At 33.5% G+C, this 19185-nt stretch overlaps 2 protein-coding genes across 2 annotated transcripts in view; both read left to right on the top strand.

Moving 5' to 3' along the window:
- The first annotated feature begins 315 nt into the window (after positions 1 to 315).
- Positions 316 to 12409, top strand: gata4 (GATA binding protein 4). Its single transcript, XM_051092152.1, has 6 exons — positions 316 to 962; positions 6616 to 6782; positions 8310 to 8435; positions 8600 to 8681; positions 9009 to 9130; positions 9263 to 12409. Exons 1-6 carry the CDS (start codon positions 440 to 442, stop codon positions 9377 to 9379), a joined length of 1137 nt encoding a protein of 378 aa, XP_050948109.1. The 5' UTR covers positions 316 to 439; the 3' UTR covers positions 9380 to 12409.
- Positions 12410 to 15481: 3072 nt separating this feature from the next.
- Positions 15482 to 19185, top strand: part of fdft1 (farnesyl-diphosphate farnesyltransferase 1) — a 14456-nt gene continuing 10752 nt past the window's right edge. Inside the window, exon 1 of the mRNA XM_051139390.1 lies at positions 15482 to 15703. Coding sequence (XP_050995347.1) covers positions 15605 to 15703 — 99 coding nt within the window. The 5' untranslated portion in view covers positions 15482 to 15604. The remainder of the gene's footprint in view (positions 15704 to 19185) is intronic.

The raw sequence follows: 19185 nt of genomic DNA, 5'->3' as shown, positions 1-19185 counted from the left end.
TATGTCCATATTTTGTTGGAAATGGAATTTTTGTTTTTGAAAGCAGAATCTCAGAATTAATTCTCACGCACACGCTTAAATACATCTTGCAGATATTAAGCGTAAATAAATGACATGCAGCGTGAACTGTGTTGTGTGCATCACCATGCTTTTAGATACAAATGTACATTACGTTTACAAAATATAGTGTGACGCAGATATGATCCGAATATTTTGTTCCTGTAAACGAGGTCGGTGACCCGAGCAGGAATGAGATGCGCTTTACTGGAGGCGGAGAGACGGGGAGGAGTGCTGGGAGAGACTTCAGTGAGACTGTCCACCCTCATCATCCTCTGCCGTCTGCTGCCGTCAAGTCAAGTGAAGCAGAAAATGCTCCCGACGGGCGCAGGGTGAAGGTCAGCCCGGTAAGATCGAGTGGAATGATCGCTCACCTGTGGACATGTATCAAGGTGTAACGATGAGCACAAACCACGGACCCGCGTCTTACGAGCCCGGTTTCCTCCACAACGCCGCCTCCGCTTCGCCGGTGTACGTGACACCCACCCGGGTCACCCCGATGATCCCGGCGCTGCCTTACCTCCAGACGCCGCAGCAGAGCAGCCCGGCGTCCGGACACTCGGGGTGGGCGCAGGCGGGCGCGGATACGGTCGCTTCTTACAGCTCCACCGGCGGGCACCATCATTCCCCGGTCTCCAGGTTCGCGTTCTCCACGAGCCCTCCGTTAACCTCCGGGGTCGCGACTGCCCGGGAGACGGCGAGTTACACGAGCCCGCTAAACATCTCCGCTGGCGGGCGGGATCACTACGGGTCGCGCGGTCTGAGCGGATCCTATCACAGCGGGTACCCGGCCTACGTGAGCCCGAACATCGGAGGCTCGTGGACGGCGTCGCACTTCGACAGCTCCGTGCTGCACAGCCTCCAGAGCGGAGGAGCGGCCGCTGCAGCGCGACACCCGAATTTAGGTGAGCAATCAAAATTGTTTCTGCACTTTTTTTCTTCTTAACCGTATCGACAAATTAGCTATAAAGTAAGTAAAATAACGATTTGCACAAACAACAGACTGAATTAGATTAATCGACTAAAATTATTTTTCTTGTAAAGCTCACTCCAGTAATTTTTGTTTCATATGCAACTTAAAAAAATGCAGTGATGTACTTTTGGTAAAAAATTAGAAATTTTAGAAAAAAAAAAAAACACACTTAGGCAATCCTTTGAGCCTGGTGTGCATTTGGGGTTTTATGAAGTTTAAACAAGTATTTGCACGGCAAAACTTATGATTCATCATCTGATATGAGAACAGGATTAAAATAAAACGAAAGTAAAACATATGTGACCCTGGATTACAGTACCAGTCTAAAGCAGCACAGGTATATTTGTAGCAATAGCCAACAAAACACTATGGGTCAAAATGATCCATTTTTCTTTTATGCTAAAATCATTAGGATATTAAGATCATGAAGATATTTTTAAAATCTCCTACCGTGAATATATCAAAACTTAATTTTTGATTAGTAATATGCATTGCTAAGAACTTCATTTGAACAACTTTAAAGCGATTATCTCAACGTTTTGATTTTTTTTGCTCCATCAGATTCCCGATTTCCAAATAGTTGCATCTCGGCCAAATACTGTCCTATCCTAACAAACCATACATCAATGGAAAGCTTATTTATTCAAAAATGACTGGTTTTGTGGTCCAGAGTTACATATATTTGATTTAAGCTGTTATATGTGCTGCTAATTTTACTAGTTTCTTGCGTAAATGTATTTTATTGTTGACCAAACCGGAATTTCATTTTTTTCTTTTACTTTTTTAAGGTTGCGTTGCGTTTTGAGAGCATGTGGGTGAAAAACATTTATTTCCAGTTACTTTTCCTGTATAGAATAACAATTGATTATCAGAGCAATCCAAACCTAAATTGCTTCACATGATAAAATCTAAATTTAGTTTGGGGGTTTATGGGTATAAACAGCAGCTTTTGGAAAATATGCTGTCTTTTGATCATTTGGGCCTTATACATGTTAGCCGATATTTTTATTTTTTATTTTTTATTAATGCAAAGAATGATATACAGTTTTGTACATATATTATATTATATTATATATGATTTCACTCTAATCGAATTTGTCATAATAAATATGTATTGCAAAAATGGCGAAGATCTGCGAATATAAACCAACATAACACTAATGTATGTGAAAAAGCGCAGCTGTCACTTTAAATGACCTCATTGTGTGCAAAATTATCTAAAGACTGATTCAATTAAAAAATGGTCGATTTTGATGTTATTTTGAATAGATTACTGATTGGCTTTACTATCAGTAATATTATTATCAGCAGGGCTGATACATGTCCAATATGGCATAAAACTCTGCATTGATGAAAACACTTTCATATCGTCTTAAGTTCACATATGAGGCTTTATTGTGTTTTTCACACTCACTCAACTAACGAAATTAGTCACACATTAACGAATATTAGAGACACGCGACAATCATAACCTTAAACATATGCTTGTTTTACATACGGATAAATCAATTAATAATTATAATAAAGGAAAAATAACAGTATTAAAGTTCTACCGGTTTTAATTCCCGCTGTGTCACTTTATGTTGATTTAACGCATTTATATTCACCGCTAATTATTTTGCTCGTTTGTAAGTGTATTTTGTTGATCAAACCTTAAGAAAAAACGATTATAAATAGTCAAAAGAAAATCCTATATTTATTTTCAAGGTATCGTTGCGATTTAAAAGCACGTGGTTAAAACTACGAAATAAATATCATTTTGTATTTATATTTCATTTGTTGTGTGTCTTTACGATACACGAGACAGTGAATAGGCGGAAAAGAAAAGCTTTATTTCGTCTTTCGGGATCGTTTATATTTACTTTAAGACAATGTCGCTATTATAAAAAGCATGGAAAATCAAAATATTATTTTTAGCCTTAATACGTGAAATTGTAGTAAGCGCTTTCATTTAAAAACACACAAAAAAAATTATTAATCAAACACTTTTTAGTATGCTCTGTTTATTTTATGTAAAAATAAATAATATGTTTATATGCGACAGACATTTAAAATATTTTATTAGTAAGACTGAAATTAATTATAAATATAATTCACTGCTAAATCGATACCTGTGCGGAAAAAAGATATAAAAGAACGAAAAATAAATCCAAACAACGAATAATTGAAGTTTCGGATAAAACCTGTCCTTTTAACTATTTGATTTGTTAATTTATAACACTTCTGAAGGATTAATAAGGGTTAGATTCAATAATATTACTCTCTTAGAGTCGTCTCAGACTATTGTTGAAGAATATCGAAAGTTTGACATGTTGGTGTGTCCTAATGATAAAATTCAGCATAATATAAGTATAATTCATACTGACAAAAACGAGTTTATAAGTGAAAAAAAAACATGTGGTTTTGTATTTAATTTTGCTGGTTTAAATACTGTTATATAATAATAATAATGATGATAAGCTCAATTATTATAGATCACTTTTAACCTTTTTTTATTATATTATTTTATATAGATGACGGTGAACTAAGGAATTTATGTAGTAATGAAAAACAGTCATTGGTGTCATGTGAGATTTTATTTAAATCAATAACTGCACACTCATTATGATAACGAATCATTTCTTTCATTTTATTGTTATATGGTGGCATTGAGAGTGAGACATAATCAGGAATCTGTGTGCAAGGCAAATCATGTTTGCCTGAGAAATAAAATAAACTATAGAGGCAGTTTTTTCATTAACCTAATAACTGATAGGAGTAAATGCGACCTTTGTCTGATCATGTGCTATTAATAGTCTGTCATAAATGAAGGCAGAGATGGACTTTAACATGCTGCTGAAGGAAGCTTCACTTCATTTGTCTTTGGTTTTATATTTTGTCTTTCATATTTGTGGAGGTTTTGCAGCTCCTGATGAGTTTAACAGAAATTAAGCGCAATTTGTCATGGTGAAATTCCCAAAAAAGGGCAATTTATCCAGATTCTACTCATGTAAATGTGTGTGTTCTGTAGTGTTTTCCAGTGCTGATTGTGTGTTGTGTAAGTGTTTGACCTGTGGTCATTAACGCTAAAGTGAGTGTCCCAAACAACTTGTTATTTGCCAATTGAGCTGACTGATTTGTGAGGCGTTTGACAGGCTTTTGTTCGCTTTTCCTGTCGTGTGGGTTGAAATCTCAAGGTTGGAGCTGCTGTCAGCCTTGAGTAAAGGCCACTAACAGAACTCTGCTCTGAGAACGTTGTGCTAACGTTCCCCTTAGGTTATGGAAACGTTCAGGGAACATTCTATTTTAGAATTTTGCAAACATTTATGGGAATGTTACTTTTGAATGTTCGCGGAACGTTTAGAAACAAGGAGTAACTTTTAAAAAATGTTTCACGAATGTCCAAACAGAAAGATATTCTATCAGCAATGTATAATACCATTCTGTGCAAACATTTTCAGAGCATTTAGTTTAGAAAACATTTCAAAATGTACAGTTTTTTATGTTTTAAAATGCAAATGTTAAGGGAACATTCAATTTTATAATTATGCAAACATTACAGGAATGTTGCTTTTAAATATTCTCTGAATGTTCTCTTTAAAAAAATAAAATAAATAAAACATTCCATGAACAATGCATAAATAATGTTTCTGTGCATTTTTAAACATTATTAAAGACCAGAGAACTGTTGAATGTTTTTTATTATTATTGCAGTCTGTTCAGTGTGTGCATAAAGTTTTCTTCTTATTTTACATTATTTGTTTTATTATTGCAGTCTTTTTTATTATGCACTTTTTTATTATTGCATTGAGTATGTTTATCTATTTTATTTTCCACAGTTTTATTGATAGTGTTTATTTTTTATTTAGCATTATTTTTTATTATTGCAGTGTGTATTTTTATTATGCACCTTTTTATTATTGCTTTGAGCATATTTATTTGTTTTATTTTTCACTGTTTTATTATTGCAGTGTTAATGTTTTATTTTGGACTTTATCATTGCATTGATTATATTTATCTATTTTATTTTTTACTGTTTTATTATTACAGTTTTTTTTTTTTTTATTTTGCATGATTTTTTATTATTGCAGTATGTGTTCTTTTTTATTTAGCACTTTTTATTATTGCATTAGGTATATTTATCCATTTTATTTCTCACTGTTTTATTATTGCAGTGTTTGTTTTTATTTTGCACTTTATTATTGCATTGATTATATTTATCTATTTTATGTTCCACTGTTTTATTGTTACAGTGTTTATTTTTTATTTTGCATTATTTTTTATTATTACAGTGTTTTTTTTATTTTGCATATTTTATTTTTGCTTTAAGTATGTTTATAATTCTTTTTTCACTGTTTTATTATTGAAGTGTTTATTTTTCTTTTTTCTTTTGCACTTTATTATTGCATTGATTATATTTATCTACTTTATTTTCCATGGTTTTATTACTACAGTGTTTGTTTTATTTTGCATTATTTTTTTTATTATTGCAATGTGTGATCCATTTTATTTATTTTTCTTTTGCACTTTCTATTATTGCTTTGATTGTATTATTTTATTTCTCTATATTTATTTTCTCAATGTTTTATTATTCCAAGATTTTTCTTTTTTATTTTGCACTATTTTATTGTTAAAGACGTTTTAGTGTGCGCAGAAAGTTTTTTATTATTGTTATATTGCATTATGTTTTATTATTGCAGCGTGTGTATTTTTTTTTTTATTTTGCACTATTATATAGCATTGATTAAATTAATGTATTTGTATATATTATTTGTATATTTTTGTTTATGTTAGTTTTTTTAGCATTTAAAAATAAATTGTAAAATTTGTGTTGTCAAAGCATTTGCAGCTCGCTGTAAAAACTGAAAAGACTGCAATAAAAAATAGTTCAAAATAAAGAAATAAACTGCAATGTTATACGGTGCAAAATAAATCATAAAAATGAGAAAAAAATAGAAAGTGCAAAAAAATGCTGCAATAAAAAAATACTGCAAAACCAAAAACATAATAACAAAAATCTGGAAACACTGAAAAGATCCATAATCCTCTGACTCATCTGTAATTAGTCTTTCTGTGGTTTTTGTGTGGGTGTTGATATATGACAGATGATTTATGATGCTGAATGACTGTGACAGTAACTTGTGCTGGGTTTAAGCTAACAGCTTGTTAGGTGTTTGAAAGGCTGAAGGATGGTTTAGTGAGAGAGATGAATGATTATGCGTCTGTCTCATTTGTCCACATTGGTCCGTCGCTCAGTGTTGTAGTTAAGGGCCCCTTAGGGGCCGCCTGTGATATATGAGCGCTGTTTCCATTTATAAAGATTAGCTGAGTTTGTGCAGGACGGCTCTTATGTCTGACAGAGACACCGCAGACCCCCACACGCCTGCAGGAGCAACAGCGCCTCCTGCTGACCAGGAGCCTTTTGATCACATTTTGATGCCAAAATATTAATAACACTACACTATTTTCTACAGAACTACAGAATTAAAAGGTCTTTGTGAATTCAGTGAGCACAGAGCAGGTCTAATGTGGACACTGACTGACAGATTTGTGTTTTGTTTTGTTTGAATATTAATGAATGTCTGTGTCCGTCCGTCTCTCCTCAGAGTTGCTGGATGATTTCGCTGAGGGTCGTGAGTGTGTGAACTGCGGGGCGATGTCTACTCCTCTGTGGCGGCGGGACGGGACGGGTCATTACCTGTGTAACGCTTGCGGTCTCTATCACAAGATGAACGGGATCAACCGGCCGCTCATCAAACCCCAGAGACGACTGGTGCGTTTCACTGACGACACAATGTCTTTCTAGCTCACGTCTAAATACTATGTAATGCTATGTAAATACTGTGTAATGAGTTAAAAAAAAGTACATTTAAGAAGTAATAGTATAGTACATTTCATTAAACACATGCTTTTTTCATGTTGTTGACCTATCATAATTAATAAGTGGTATAAAATTATATTATTTGAAGCACTTTGCTCCAACCTTATTTATTGTCTATTTTGAATTTTTTTTTATTTTTGCATTTTTTGCACTTTTATATTTTTGCACTATTTTTATATATATTTTTTATTTTTGCAGTGTTTGAAGCAAAATTCTTTTTTGCATTACTTTTAATTGTTGCAGCTTTTTGCAGTGTTAATTTTTGTGCTATTTTTATAGTTTTATTATTGCAATTTTTTCAATATTTGCAGCATGTTTATTTTTTTATTTTGCATTCCTTTTTATTGCATTTTACTTTTTATTATTGCACTTTTTTATTTTTGCACTATTTTTATTATTGCAAAGTTAATTTTGTTATTACATTTATAGTACATTATTTTCACTGCTTGCAGCAATTTTGTTTGTTTAGCACTTTTTTATTTTAGGGTTTGTAACAACTTTTTACATTACATTTTATTATTCCAATGTTTATTTTTTATTTTGCACTATTTTTATTATTGCAAAGTACATTTATTTGTGCATTATTTTCAGTGTTTGCAGCGATTTTGTTTGTTTTACATTTAAAAAAATTATTTTAGGGTTTATAGCAAATTTTACATTTCATTTTATTATTGTTTAATTAAGTAGTTTTTATTATTGCACAGTTGTTTTTGCACTATTTTTATATCTTTGTTATTATAGTTTTTCTATTTTGCACTATTTTTCACTATTTTGCTATTACAATTATTATTATATTATTTTCAGCGTTTCCAGCAATTTTTGTTTGTTTTGCACTATTTTTTTATTTTAGGATTTGTAGAAACTTTTTGCATTTAGGCTACATTTTATTATTGCAGTGTTTCATTTATTAGTTTTTATTATTGCATGGTTATTTTTGCACTGTTTTTATATTTGTATTATTACATTTATTTTCTATTTGCACTAATTTTATCATTGCAAAGTTTATTTTTTGCACTATTTTGTTATTACATGTATTATTGCATTATTTTCAGTGTTTGCAGCAATTTTTGTTTGTTTTGCACAATTTTTTATTTTAGGGTTTGTAGCAGCTTTTTACATTTTGCTGTTTGCAGTACATTTTCTTTTTTTTCTTCTTTTTTTTTAAATTTTGCACTACTTTTTTATTATTATTTTGCAACCATTTTTTTTATTTTGCATTACATTTTATTAGTGCAATCTTTTTATTATTATTATTACAGTTTATTTTTTGTTTTGCACTTTTTAATTATTGCAATGTTTTCTGTGCTTCCAGCAAGTTTCTTTTTTTATTTTGCGTTACTTTTTATTACTACAGTGTTTAAAGGTCTGATTCAGATTTGTAAACTATCACTAACCTGCTATTTTCTGTCTGTGGGTCAGTCTGCGTCCAGACGGGTTGGTTTATCCTGCACTAACTGTCAGACGACCACAACTACTCTCTGGAGACGCAATGCAGAAGGAGAGCCGGTCTGCAACGCCTGCGGACTCTACATGAAACTCCACGGGGTGAGACAGCCTTATAAACATACAGAAATATACTGTGTTTGCTCTGTTATTTCCTTACTTCATCCTCTGGCAATGCAAATGTGCCGTTTTTATGCCAAAAACTCAGTAGTTACACATGTAACCAGCAGATGGAGTAAAATCTCAGAGTCTGCTCTTCTGTTCAGGTTCCTCGTCCTCTCGCCATGAAGAAAGAGGGAATTCAGACCCGCAAACGCAAACCAAAAAATATCAACAAATCCAAACCTGGTGAGTGCAGATACTGATTTCATTTCATTTAAATGTTATTAATTTAACATATTTAATAGTGGGGGAATCCAAGTTATTCCACATACTTGAACATTTTTTTATTAACACAATAGTTATTTCCCTGGTAATAACTTATTTCACAGTGATGTAGCTCAGTTACTAACATGTTACTATTGGTGAGAAGTAACTAGTAACTAGTAACTAATCACTTTTTTATAGTAACATGCCCAACATCGCTCATTATACAATGTCAAGTCAGAATCATCTTGATGAAATCATGAGTGTGGAATCAGTGATTGTGACCTTTGACCTGTCTGTGATTTGAAGGGTCATCTGAGGGTCAGATGCCATCCAGCGCTGTCAACTCCAGTCCCACAGAAGAACCACGACCCATAAAGACGGAGCCGGACACGGCGTCACTCTACGCACACCATAATATGAACACACCGGTCAGACAATAAAACACTCACTATTGCTACATTAATCACAAATAGTTATTTATCAAATGCTTTTGTCTAAATTAATTTAAAGCGATTCATTCAAGCAGATGGTAACACAAAGTCTTTCCTTTGTCCATGCAGGTCTCTGCGTTTCCGTCTTATATGGGAACTCCAAGTTCTAGTTCTGCTCTTAAACTTTCTCCAAGTGGATCTTCCAGCTCCAAAACCGAAGTGTGGAACAGCCTGATTCTGGCATAAGAAACCAAGATACTCCTGCCAAAAAGCGTCACTCCCTAAAGCTCAGAGTCGGCCTGTAGAACCTCGTTTGGGACCAGAACAACTGGTCTGTTGGGGGTCAGAACCAGCGAGCTTCAATGAAGATATGAAGATGCCAATCTCTGATGTGTAGACAATCACTGAAAGATACAGTGTGAACCAAACACTGAGCTTGATTCACATCAACAGAGCAGTTGTAGCAGAAAACCCTGGACTTGATTGTAAACATGCTGACAATCAAAGGAACCAAAGACCTTTCAGTCCCAGCAGATCAGGAGAACTTTAAAAAACCTAAATGGACTCATAGTACTTTACTCAACTTTAAAAACATTTGAGTAGCATTTATTAAAGCAATAGTTCTCCCCAAAATTACATTTTGCTCCATCCAAGATATAGATGCGTTTGTTTCTTCATCAGATTTGGTGAAATGTAGCATTGCATCACTTGCTCACCAATGGATGTGAATGGGTGCCGTCAGAGTGAGAGTCCAAACAGCTGATAAAAACATCACAATAATCCACAAGTAATTCACACCACTCCAGTCCATCAATTAACATCTTGAGAAGACAAAAGCTTCTCAAGCATCTCTAAGAGTCCATAATCCATAATAATGCTTCCTCCAGTGAAAAGTCCATCTTCTGTTGTCTCTCACATCAAAATCCAGCCACATATTTGTTTAGAGCTGTTTTGGCTTGTAAACGCTAATAATTTAATTTGTAGGATTTACTTACTGCTACTGCTCTGTACAATCTACTTACTACTGAATTTAACATTCATAGGAAAAATTAAGTAAATATTACATAATGATATATAATTTCACTTATAGAATTAAGTAAAATCTACTTACCCAAGTTAAGTAATTTAACAACGAAAATACGTAACTTAAGGCTTAAGTACCTCAAAGCTTACTTGGCAACACATTGATTTTACTTAATTTAGCACCTAATTAAACCATGCTTTTAAAGTGTATGTTACTTAGAAACATCTAAGTAAATTATACAACTGATATCATGTAGACACCATATATACATAATCAATAAAGCGGTGCTTATCCGAACATAGAGACTTCAATACTTGGTACACAATATATGATGATGGTAACATTCTGTGGTTACATTTTGAGCATTAATGTGTCATTTTGAGTAGAAAATTAGCTCCAGTTGCAACAAAATCTAAATCTATCAACAAAACAATGATAAAACAGGGGGGAAAATCAACCTTATTAATTATTCATGCCCAGTGCATGATGGGAACACCAGTATCAAAAAAGTTGAGTAGGTTTTACTTAATTTTATAACATTTATATTTATGCTTTAATTTCTACAAGCTTGAATTTAGTACCAGTATAGAATTTATTTTGTTTTTTAAACTTTTTCATGTAGAAATGACATTTTTCTGTAGTATTTACTACACCACAGAATCATTTTTATCAGTGCAGATTTCTCTCCTGATTCAGACCAGATGACTTTGGAGTTTAAAATGTTTTGATAATGGATTTGTTTCTTACAAACACACAGCTTTTGTCTTTTCAAGATGTTAACTGATGGACTGGAGTGGTGTGGATTACTTGTGAATTATTGTGATGTTTTTATCAGCTGTTTGGACTCTCATTCTGACGGCACCCATTCACATCCATTGGTGAGCAAGTGACGGAATGCTATATTTCTCCAAATCTGATGAAGAAACAAACTCATCTACATCTTGGATGGCCTTACAGGAAGTTAACTTTCAGCAAATTTTTATTTTTGGGTGAACTACTCCTTTAAAAAAGAAAATAGTGGTGTCATAGCGGTGGCAGGTTTTGCACATGCAAACAACAGTTTTCTCAAGAAAATGTAGTAATTGTTGCGGTTTGTTGCAACATTTTTAAAACAGAACAGAAACAATATTTAAATGAAGCTCAAAGCACTCCCGCTGTATTTCAATTGATAATTCTCTTTTTCCTTTACACTATATCTGCAGGGAAACATCTATTTTCTTTTATTGTCATGATGAATATTATTAATCATGTCTACGCGCAGATATATTCCAAGGAACCTGCAGTGTGTTAATCCTGCTCACTTTTGACTTTTTTGTTCACAAAGAAAATTCTGATTTGATGCAATTTAGGTTTTTATTTTCAGTGGCATCTATAATCAATACTGTTGAGTCGACCTGAATCCTTTGCATTTGGTAACTAACTTCCTGTCTAGAAAGCCACTTCCTTGTAACTTTATAAAAATAACCCTCACCACAAATTTTACTTCCTTTTCATATCTAAAAAAAGAAAATCCCCTTCGTCGCAGCTGAGCTCCTGTAATTTTATCTGATTTTTAAATAACTTTTTATATTTATTTCTATAAAGAAAACAGGGTTACAGTTTCTCTTTTCAACTGGAAAGGTGACAACTGCTTGTAAAGTCAATTTGAATTTGTGCATCTGATCTCTCATTATAAATTAAACGTTGTTAGCATTTCTCATTAGCCTGTAAAGAAAATAGAAAGTCCACATGTAATTCTTTTTGTGTAGTAGCATTCTATAATATTAAATGTATATAACTGTATGTATGGGAAACAGCTCACTCCATGTTTAACTGTTGTTGTGCTAAACAACATCTATGTGAAAACTAGATTAAACTGCTTGTAATTTTAGATTCAACTTTTTTCTTTCACAGAGAACAAGGTTTTCCATGTCTTTAAATGCCCAGCAAATCCATTTAATAATAAAGTCAAATAATATTTTAACAAACACTAAAGAATTGTAATACTAGGAATGATAACGATAACTATATTAGCAGTATTAGCTGCAGCTTTGCCGCTTTAAATACTGTAACGTTTTAAAGCAGGATTCTGATTGGCTGTCAATGTTTTATCGTTAACTAGCTGGGAAAAAACCTTCTGAAAGTGATACCAATATGTGTTCTTCTTTTAAATTGAGAATGATTATATTGTTATCATTACATTTATAGTGACCAATAATTATCATTATAATGAATGCTGTGAATGGGCCTTAATAAACATAAGTTTCAGAATATATCTGTTAAATCCCATGTAAAGTAATTACTATTGCCGCTTTAAATACTGGACCATTTTAAAGCAGGATTCTGATTGGCTGTCAATGTTTTATCGTTAATTATTTGAAAATGACATCGTTCCTTTGTGTTGTTATCGTTATCGTTGTAGTTGTAGTATTTTTTTAATAGGAACGATAACGATAACTATATTAGTGAACAATTACGTTCTGTTTATTTTAAACGCACTGTATTTTTGTCATTTGCCGCTTTAAATACTAGAGCGTTCAAAAGCTGTATTCTGATTGGCTGTCCATGTTTTATCATTAATAAGCTGGGAAAAAACAGTTCTAAAAGTGATTATATCGTTCCTCTGTGTTGTTATCGTAGTTGTGGTGAGCTATTCTTTTAATAGGAACGATAACTATAACTATATTAGTGAACAATTATGTTCTGTTTATTTTAATTGCGTACTGCAGTTTTGTCGTTTGCCGCTTTAAATATTGGAACGTTTTAAAGCAGGATTCTGATTGGCTGTCAGTGTTTTTTTTTTTCTATTCAGTTGGGGAAAAAACGTTCTGAAAGTGATTTCAATAATATCGTTCCTCTGTGTTATCGTTGTAGTTATAGGAACAATAACCTAAATACTAGAACGTTTAAAAGCTCTATTCTGATTGGCTGTCAATGTTTTATCGTTAATAAGTTGGGGGGAAAACGTTCTAAAAAGTGATTCCAACCGTTCCGTGTGCTCTTCTTTCAAATTTAGAACTATTATATTGTTATCACTTTAATTATTGTGAACGATAATTATTATAATTATCGTGAACGATAATTAACGTTATAAGTATTGCAGTAAACGGGTCTTAATAAACTTAAGCAAAAAGCGGTTTAAGAAATATATCTGTTTAACCACATGTAAAGTAATTATTATTTTATTGCCGCTTTAAATACTGGAACGTTTTAAAGCAGGATTCTGATTGGCTGTCAATGTTTTATCGTTCTAGTCAAGAAAAAAAAAACGTTCTGAAAGTGATTCCAGTGATATCATTCAGTGTACTCTTCTTTTAAATTTAGAACGATTATATTGTTATTGTTATGATTATGCTAATTATAGAGTGCGTTGACCAATGAGAGACGAGAGCGACTGGTGTGATGGCCCGCCCAGTACCAAGTAGGATGGACGCAGAGCTGTGCGAGGCACTGATTGGTCAGGCTGGTGATGACGTTAAGAGGTATTATCAACACTTGGTAATACCTGGTAAATTATCGTGAACGATAATTATCCTTATAATAGTTATAATTATTGCTGTAAACGGGACTTAATAAACATAAGAGCTAAGGCTGTTTCACATGCAGTCAGGAAAATATTCATAAGCAAAATGTGCATACACATTATGCACAAGAATAGTGCTAAACTAGATGAGTAAAGTTTGAGAACAAACTTTAAGTTGGCTTGAGAAAGCCTAGCCTGAAAGTTTGAAGCAGTTGTAATAGTATGGAAGCAGCTAGCATGATTTAACACATTGCTTACATGATTTAATGTAACATGTTAACATGTTTTAGCATGATTAGCTTATTGCTTGTATTTTTATAGGCTGATTACAATGTTGTTAGCATGATAAGCATGTTGTTATCATAATTTGCAAGTTACTAGAATGTTGTTAGCATGATTAGCCTGATTAGCATGTTGATAGCATGTTTCACACATGATTAGCATGTTACTAGCATGTTTCTAGCATGGCTAACATGTTACTAGCTTGTTGTTAACATGTTTCTAGCATGATTAACAAGTTGCCAACATGATTCTGGCATGATTAGCAAGTTATTAGCATGATGTTACCATGATTAGAATGTTGCTAGCATGTTTCTAACATGAGTAGCAAGTTACTAACATGTTGTTAGCATGTTTCTAGTATGATTAGCATGTAACTAGCACGTTGCTAGCATGTTTCTAACATGAGTAGCAAGTTACTAACATGTTGTTAGCATGTTGCTAGTATGATTAGCATGTAACTAGCATGTTGTTAGCATGATTAGCATGTTACTAGCACGTTGTTATCATTTTTCTATCATGATTAGCATGTTACTAGCATGTTGCTAGCATGATTAGCATGTTACTAGCATGTTGGTAACATGATTAGCAAGTTACTAGCATGTTGTTAGCATGATTAGCATGTTACTAGCATGTTGCTAACATGCTTAGCAAGTTACTAGCATGCTACAAGCTGATTAGCATGTTGTTAGCATGTTTCTAACACAATTAGCATGTTGTTAGCATGATTAGCATGTTACTAGCATGTTGTTAGCATGTTTCTATCATGATTAGCAAGTTATTAGCATGTTGTTAGCATGATTAGCATGTTACTAGAATTTTGTTAGCATGTTTCTAACATGATTAGCATGTTACTAACATGTTGCTAGCATGATTTAGCTAGATAGATTAGAAATATTAGAAATATTAGAGTGGAAGTACATAGAAGGGAAGCTTGATTGAGCCTCAAGGGATACTGGGAGTTTGAATAGTGTTGCTCATTTGAACATTCCGTCAATGTAAGTCTATGGGATTTTTGGTGGTTTTGATAGTCTGGTTTATGAAAACTGTAAGCCGGATCAGTCTGAAAAGATACAGCACACCGAGTCAGACCAGTCTGAAGGTCTGGACCGAGTTTGGTGGTTCTAGCTTGAAAACTCTAGGAGGAGACAGATACCAAAATTTGCCTCAGAAGAAGAAGAAGAAGAATATTAAATAGTAGATCAGTAAATTGGCTTTCTCAAGATAACTTAATTACAATAGTTTTATATTATAAAAGCCATATTAGTCTTACAGGTAATTCAGTTAATTATTTGTAATGCTTCAGCTCTAATAGGCAGCTGAGGTGATTCCTTTTCTTTGTATTTTCACCATCCCGGTGTTAGTAATACTTCTTAACGTCATCGCCAGCCTGACCAATCAGCGCCTCGCACAGCTCTGCGTCCATCCTACTGGTTACTGGGCGGGCCATCACACCAGCCGCTCTCGCCGCTCATTGGCCGACGCGTTCTAAGCCCATGACGCCTCAGCCAATCAGAAGAGTCAGTCGATCGTGTGAGTGAGGGATTGTCGCTGCGCAGGTTAGCTGATGCTGTCCTGGATCTCTATAGAGTTTGAATGGAAATAGCAGCGCGTGAATTTCATCTCACCTGTAAGGAAAAGCGTCCTCACAAACACGCGGGGGAAAATGGACATCCTCAAGTCTCTAGGACACCCGGAAGAAATAATCAACCTCTTTAAATACAAAATAGCAGGATGTCGGTCTGTCATGCCTAAACTGGATTATGTAAGTAAATGCATTTTGAGCTTTCATCTGTAATGTTCATTCACTGTGCGTGTATGTCCATGCACAATACATGTTTTGCATTTATCTCTCATTATGCATTATGCAACCAGAAAATATTTATTTTAATGAGATAAAGCAGATATTTTCAAAAGTTGCATCTGATGGAGTTTCGCATCTAAAGATGCAACATAAATTATGATTTCCCAGCAACCGGTGTATAAAGAGAGTGTCAGCATCAAATGGATTTGATTTAATCCTGGACTGGTTAGTTTTAACAGAAAGGAGACCCGAGGATTCGTCTTATATAATGAGCTTTGACGACTGGAGGGTCACACAGGGGTGATGATGCTCTGCGCATGTTTGACAGCTAATCCACATCCACACCGACAAATACACTCCTGACACTCACTGACAGAACCATAGATAGATAGATACACATCTAACAGGGAACGTTCTCAGAACTTGGACTAAGGTTCTATCAAAGTTCTGAACAAACGTTCTTTCAGTAACATTAAAAGAACGTTCATTTAGTTATCTAGTCTTTAATAATGATCTTTTTAGCCCAAAAACATTATTTACACATAGTTTAGAAACGTTTTAGTTGGATGTTTGTCTGAGTATGACATTTAAAAAATGTTACTACTTGAGAATGTTCAGAGAACATTTAAACGGAACGCTGTTTGCAAAATTATAAAATGGAATGTTACAATAACGTTTGCATAACCAAGATAAAACGTTTTTAAAACTGGCATTTTGACATTCAGAAAGAACATTTTCATATTTTAATGGGAACGTTAGCAAAACGTTCTTAGAACATAATTTTGATAGATGATGCTTATCTTACAGGAAACCTTCTCGGAATGTTCTGACAAGGTTCTCTCAACGTTCTTTCAGTAACATTAACAGAACGTTCATTGTGAGTTATCTGGTCTTTAATAATGTTCTCAAAACGTTATACATCATTCAAGGAACGAGTTGTTTCTGAAACATTAGTTGGATGTTTGTCTGACGTTTAAAAAATGTCACTACTTGTTTCAGAGAACATGCAAACGGAACGCTGTTTGCAAAATTATAAAATGGAATGTTACAATAACGTTTGCATAACCAAGATAAAACGTTTTTAAAACGGGCATTTTGACAGTTCAGAAATAACATTTTCATAATTTAATGGGAACGTTAGCAAAACGTTCTTATAACATAATTTTGATGGATGATGCTTATCTTACAGGAAACCTTCTCGGAACGTTCTGACAAGGTTCTCTCAACGTTCTTTCAGTAACATTAACAGAACGTTCATTGTGAGTTATCTGGTCTTTAATAATGTTTTCAAAACGTTATATATCATTCAAGGAACGAGTTGTTTCTGAAACATTAGTTGGATGTTTGTCTGACGTTTAAAAAATGTCACTACTTGTTTCAGAGAACATGCAAACGGAACGCTGTTTGCAAAATTATAAAATGGAATGTTACCATAACGTTTGCATAACTAAGATAAAACGTTTTTAAAACATTTTTTAAAACTGGACATTTTGACATTTATCGTTTTCATAACTTAATTGGAACGTTAGCAAAACGTTCTTAGAAAATCATTTTGTTCATAGATTGATAGGTAGATACCCATCCAACAGAGAACGTTCTCAGAACTTTGACTAACGTTCTGACAAGGTTCTCTCAAAGTTGAATAAACGTTCTTTCAGTAACATTAACAGAACGTTCATTCAGAGTTATCTGGTCTTTAATAACGTTCTCAAAACGTTCGCTCAAAAACATTAAGTATACATCTTTCAAGGAACGAGTTGTTTCTGAAACGTTAGCTGGATGTTTGTCTGACATTTAAAAAATGTTACTACTTGTTTCAGAGCGTTCAGAGAACATTGAAACAGAAATGAAATGTTGCCTTAACATTTGCAATACCAAGAAAAAAATGTCTTATACATTTTAAAAACTGGATATTTTGAATGTTCAGAGAACACTCAGAAACAACGTTTTCATAACTTAATGAGAATGTTAGCAAAATGTTCTTGGAACATAATTTTGATGGATAATGCTTATCTAACAGGAAACCTTCTCGGAACGTTCTGATAGGGTTCTCTCAACGTTCTTTCTGTAACATTAACAGAACGTTCATTGTGAGTTATCTGGTCTTTAATACTGTTCTCAAAACGTTATACATCATTCAAGGAACGAGTTGTTTCTGAAACATTAGTTGGATGTTTGTCTGACGTTTAAAAAATGTCACTACTTGTTTCTGAGAACATTCAAACAGAACGCTGTTTGCAAAATGATAAAATGGAATGTTACCATAACGTTTGCATAACCAAGATAAAACGTTTTTAAAACATTTTTTAAAACTGGACATTTTGACAGTTAAAAGAACATTCAGAAATATCGTTTTCATAACTTAATTGGAACGTTAGCAAAACGTTCTTAGAACATCATTTTGTTCATAGATTGATAGGTAGATACCCATCTAATAGAGAACATTCTGACAAGGTTCTCTCAAAATTGAATAAACGTTCTTTCAGTAACATTAACAGAACGTTCATTCAGTTATCTGGTCTTTAATAACGTTCTCAAAACGTTCGCTCAAAAACATTACGTATACATCTTTCAAGGGAGGAGTTGTTTCTGAAACGTTAGTTGGATATTTGTCTGACATTTAAAAAATGTTACTACTTGTTTCAGAGCGTTCAGAGAACATTGAAACAGAAATCAGAAATGGAATGTTACCTTAACATTTGCAATACCAAGAAAAAAATGTCTTATACATTTTAAAAACTGGATATTTTGAATGTTCGGAGAACACTCAGAAACAACATTTTTACAACTTAATGAAAATGTTAGCAAAATGTTCTTAAAACATAGAGTAGATCTAACATTCCAACAATGTTATAGAACGTTCCCATAACTTTTGCATACCAAGAAAATGTTGTAAAACATTTAAACTGGACATTTTGAACGTTCAGGGAACATGCAAAATACATTCTTAGAACAGTAATTTGTTCTCTGCACCACTAGATGTCGCTGCATCTTTATGTTTTTATTTTCCACGTGTTTCCATAAATGTAAACTAAATATAGGCCTACATCTTGTTTAATTTCACGTATAGTATTTTAAATCTACCTTATAGTATTTAAATGTAATGCCTTATGGATTATGCGTGTTTACATGTTGTTTGGTTTCCTTTTTCCCTTTCATTACTAATATAAAAATATTTGCATAGTTGTATACAATGGTTTAACGAATATCTACCTGATCAGGGTTGCCAGGTTTTTACAACAAACCCCGCCCAATTACTACTCAAAACTATCCCAATCGTTTTTCGAGGGGGTCCCCATTAAAAAATCTTATTCCAGAGGCTAAATATCACGTTACTGGGGTCGTTTCAAAGTTAAAGTAAAGTGTTAAAAGTAGCCAAAATACGCGGTAAAACCACGGACTTGGCAACGCGTTTATATTAGTTTGCATAAAACAACTCGATG

The sequence above is a fragment of the Labeo rohita genome, chromosome 20 (genome assembly GCF_022985175.1).
Source record: "Labeo rohita strain BAU-BD-2019 chromosome 20, IGBB_LRoh.1.0, whole genome shotgun sequence".
NCBI lineage: Eukaryota > Metazoa > Chordata > Actinopteri > Cypriniformes > Cyprinidae > Labeo > Labeo rohita.
Note: the sequence above shows the minus strand (reverse complement) of the source record. Positions and strands in the feature narration are given on the sequence as shown.

What these genes read in the sequence shown, in the direction of transcription:
- gata4 (XM_051092152.1), top strand. Translation starts at nt 440, where the DNA reads ATGTATCAAGGTGTAACGATGAGCACAAACCACGGACCCGCGTCTTAC. An exon ending in TATCAACAAATCCAAACCTG is followed by an intron (nt 8,682 to 9,008) that starts GTGAGTGCAGAT and finishes TGTGATTTGAAG; the next exon opens with GGTCATCTGAGGGTCAGATG. An exon ending in ACCATAATATGAACACACCG is followed by an intron (nt 9,131 to 9,262) that starts GTCAGACAATAA and finishes TTGTCCATGCAG; the next exon opens with GTCTCTGCGTTTCCGTCTTA.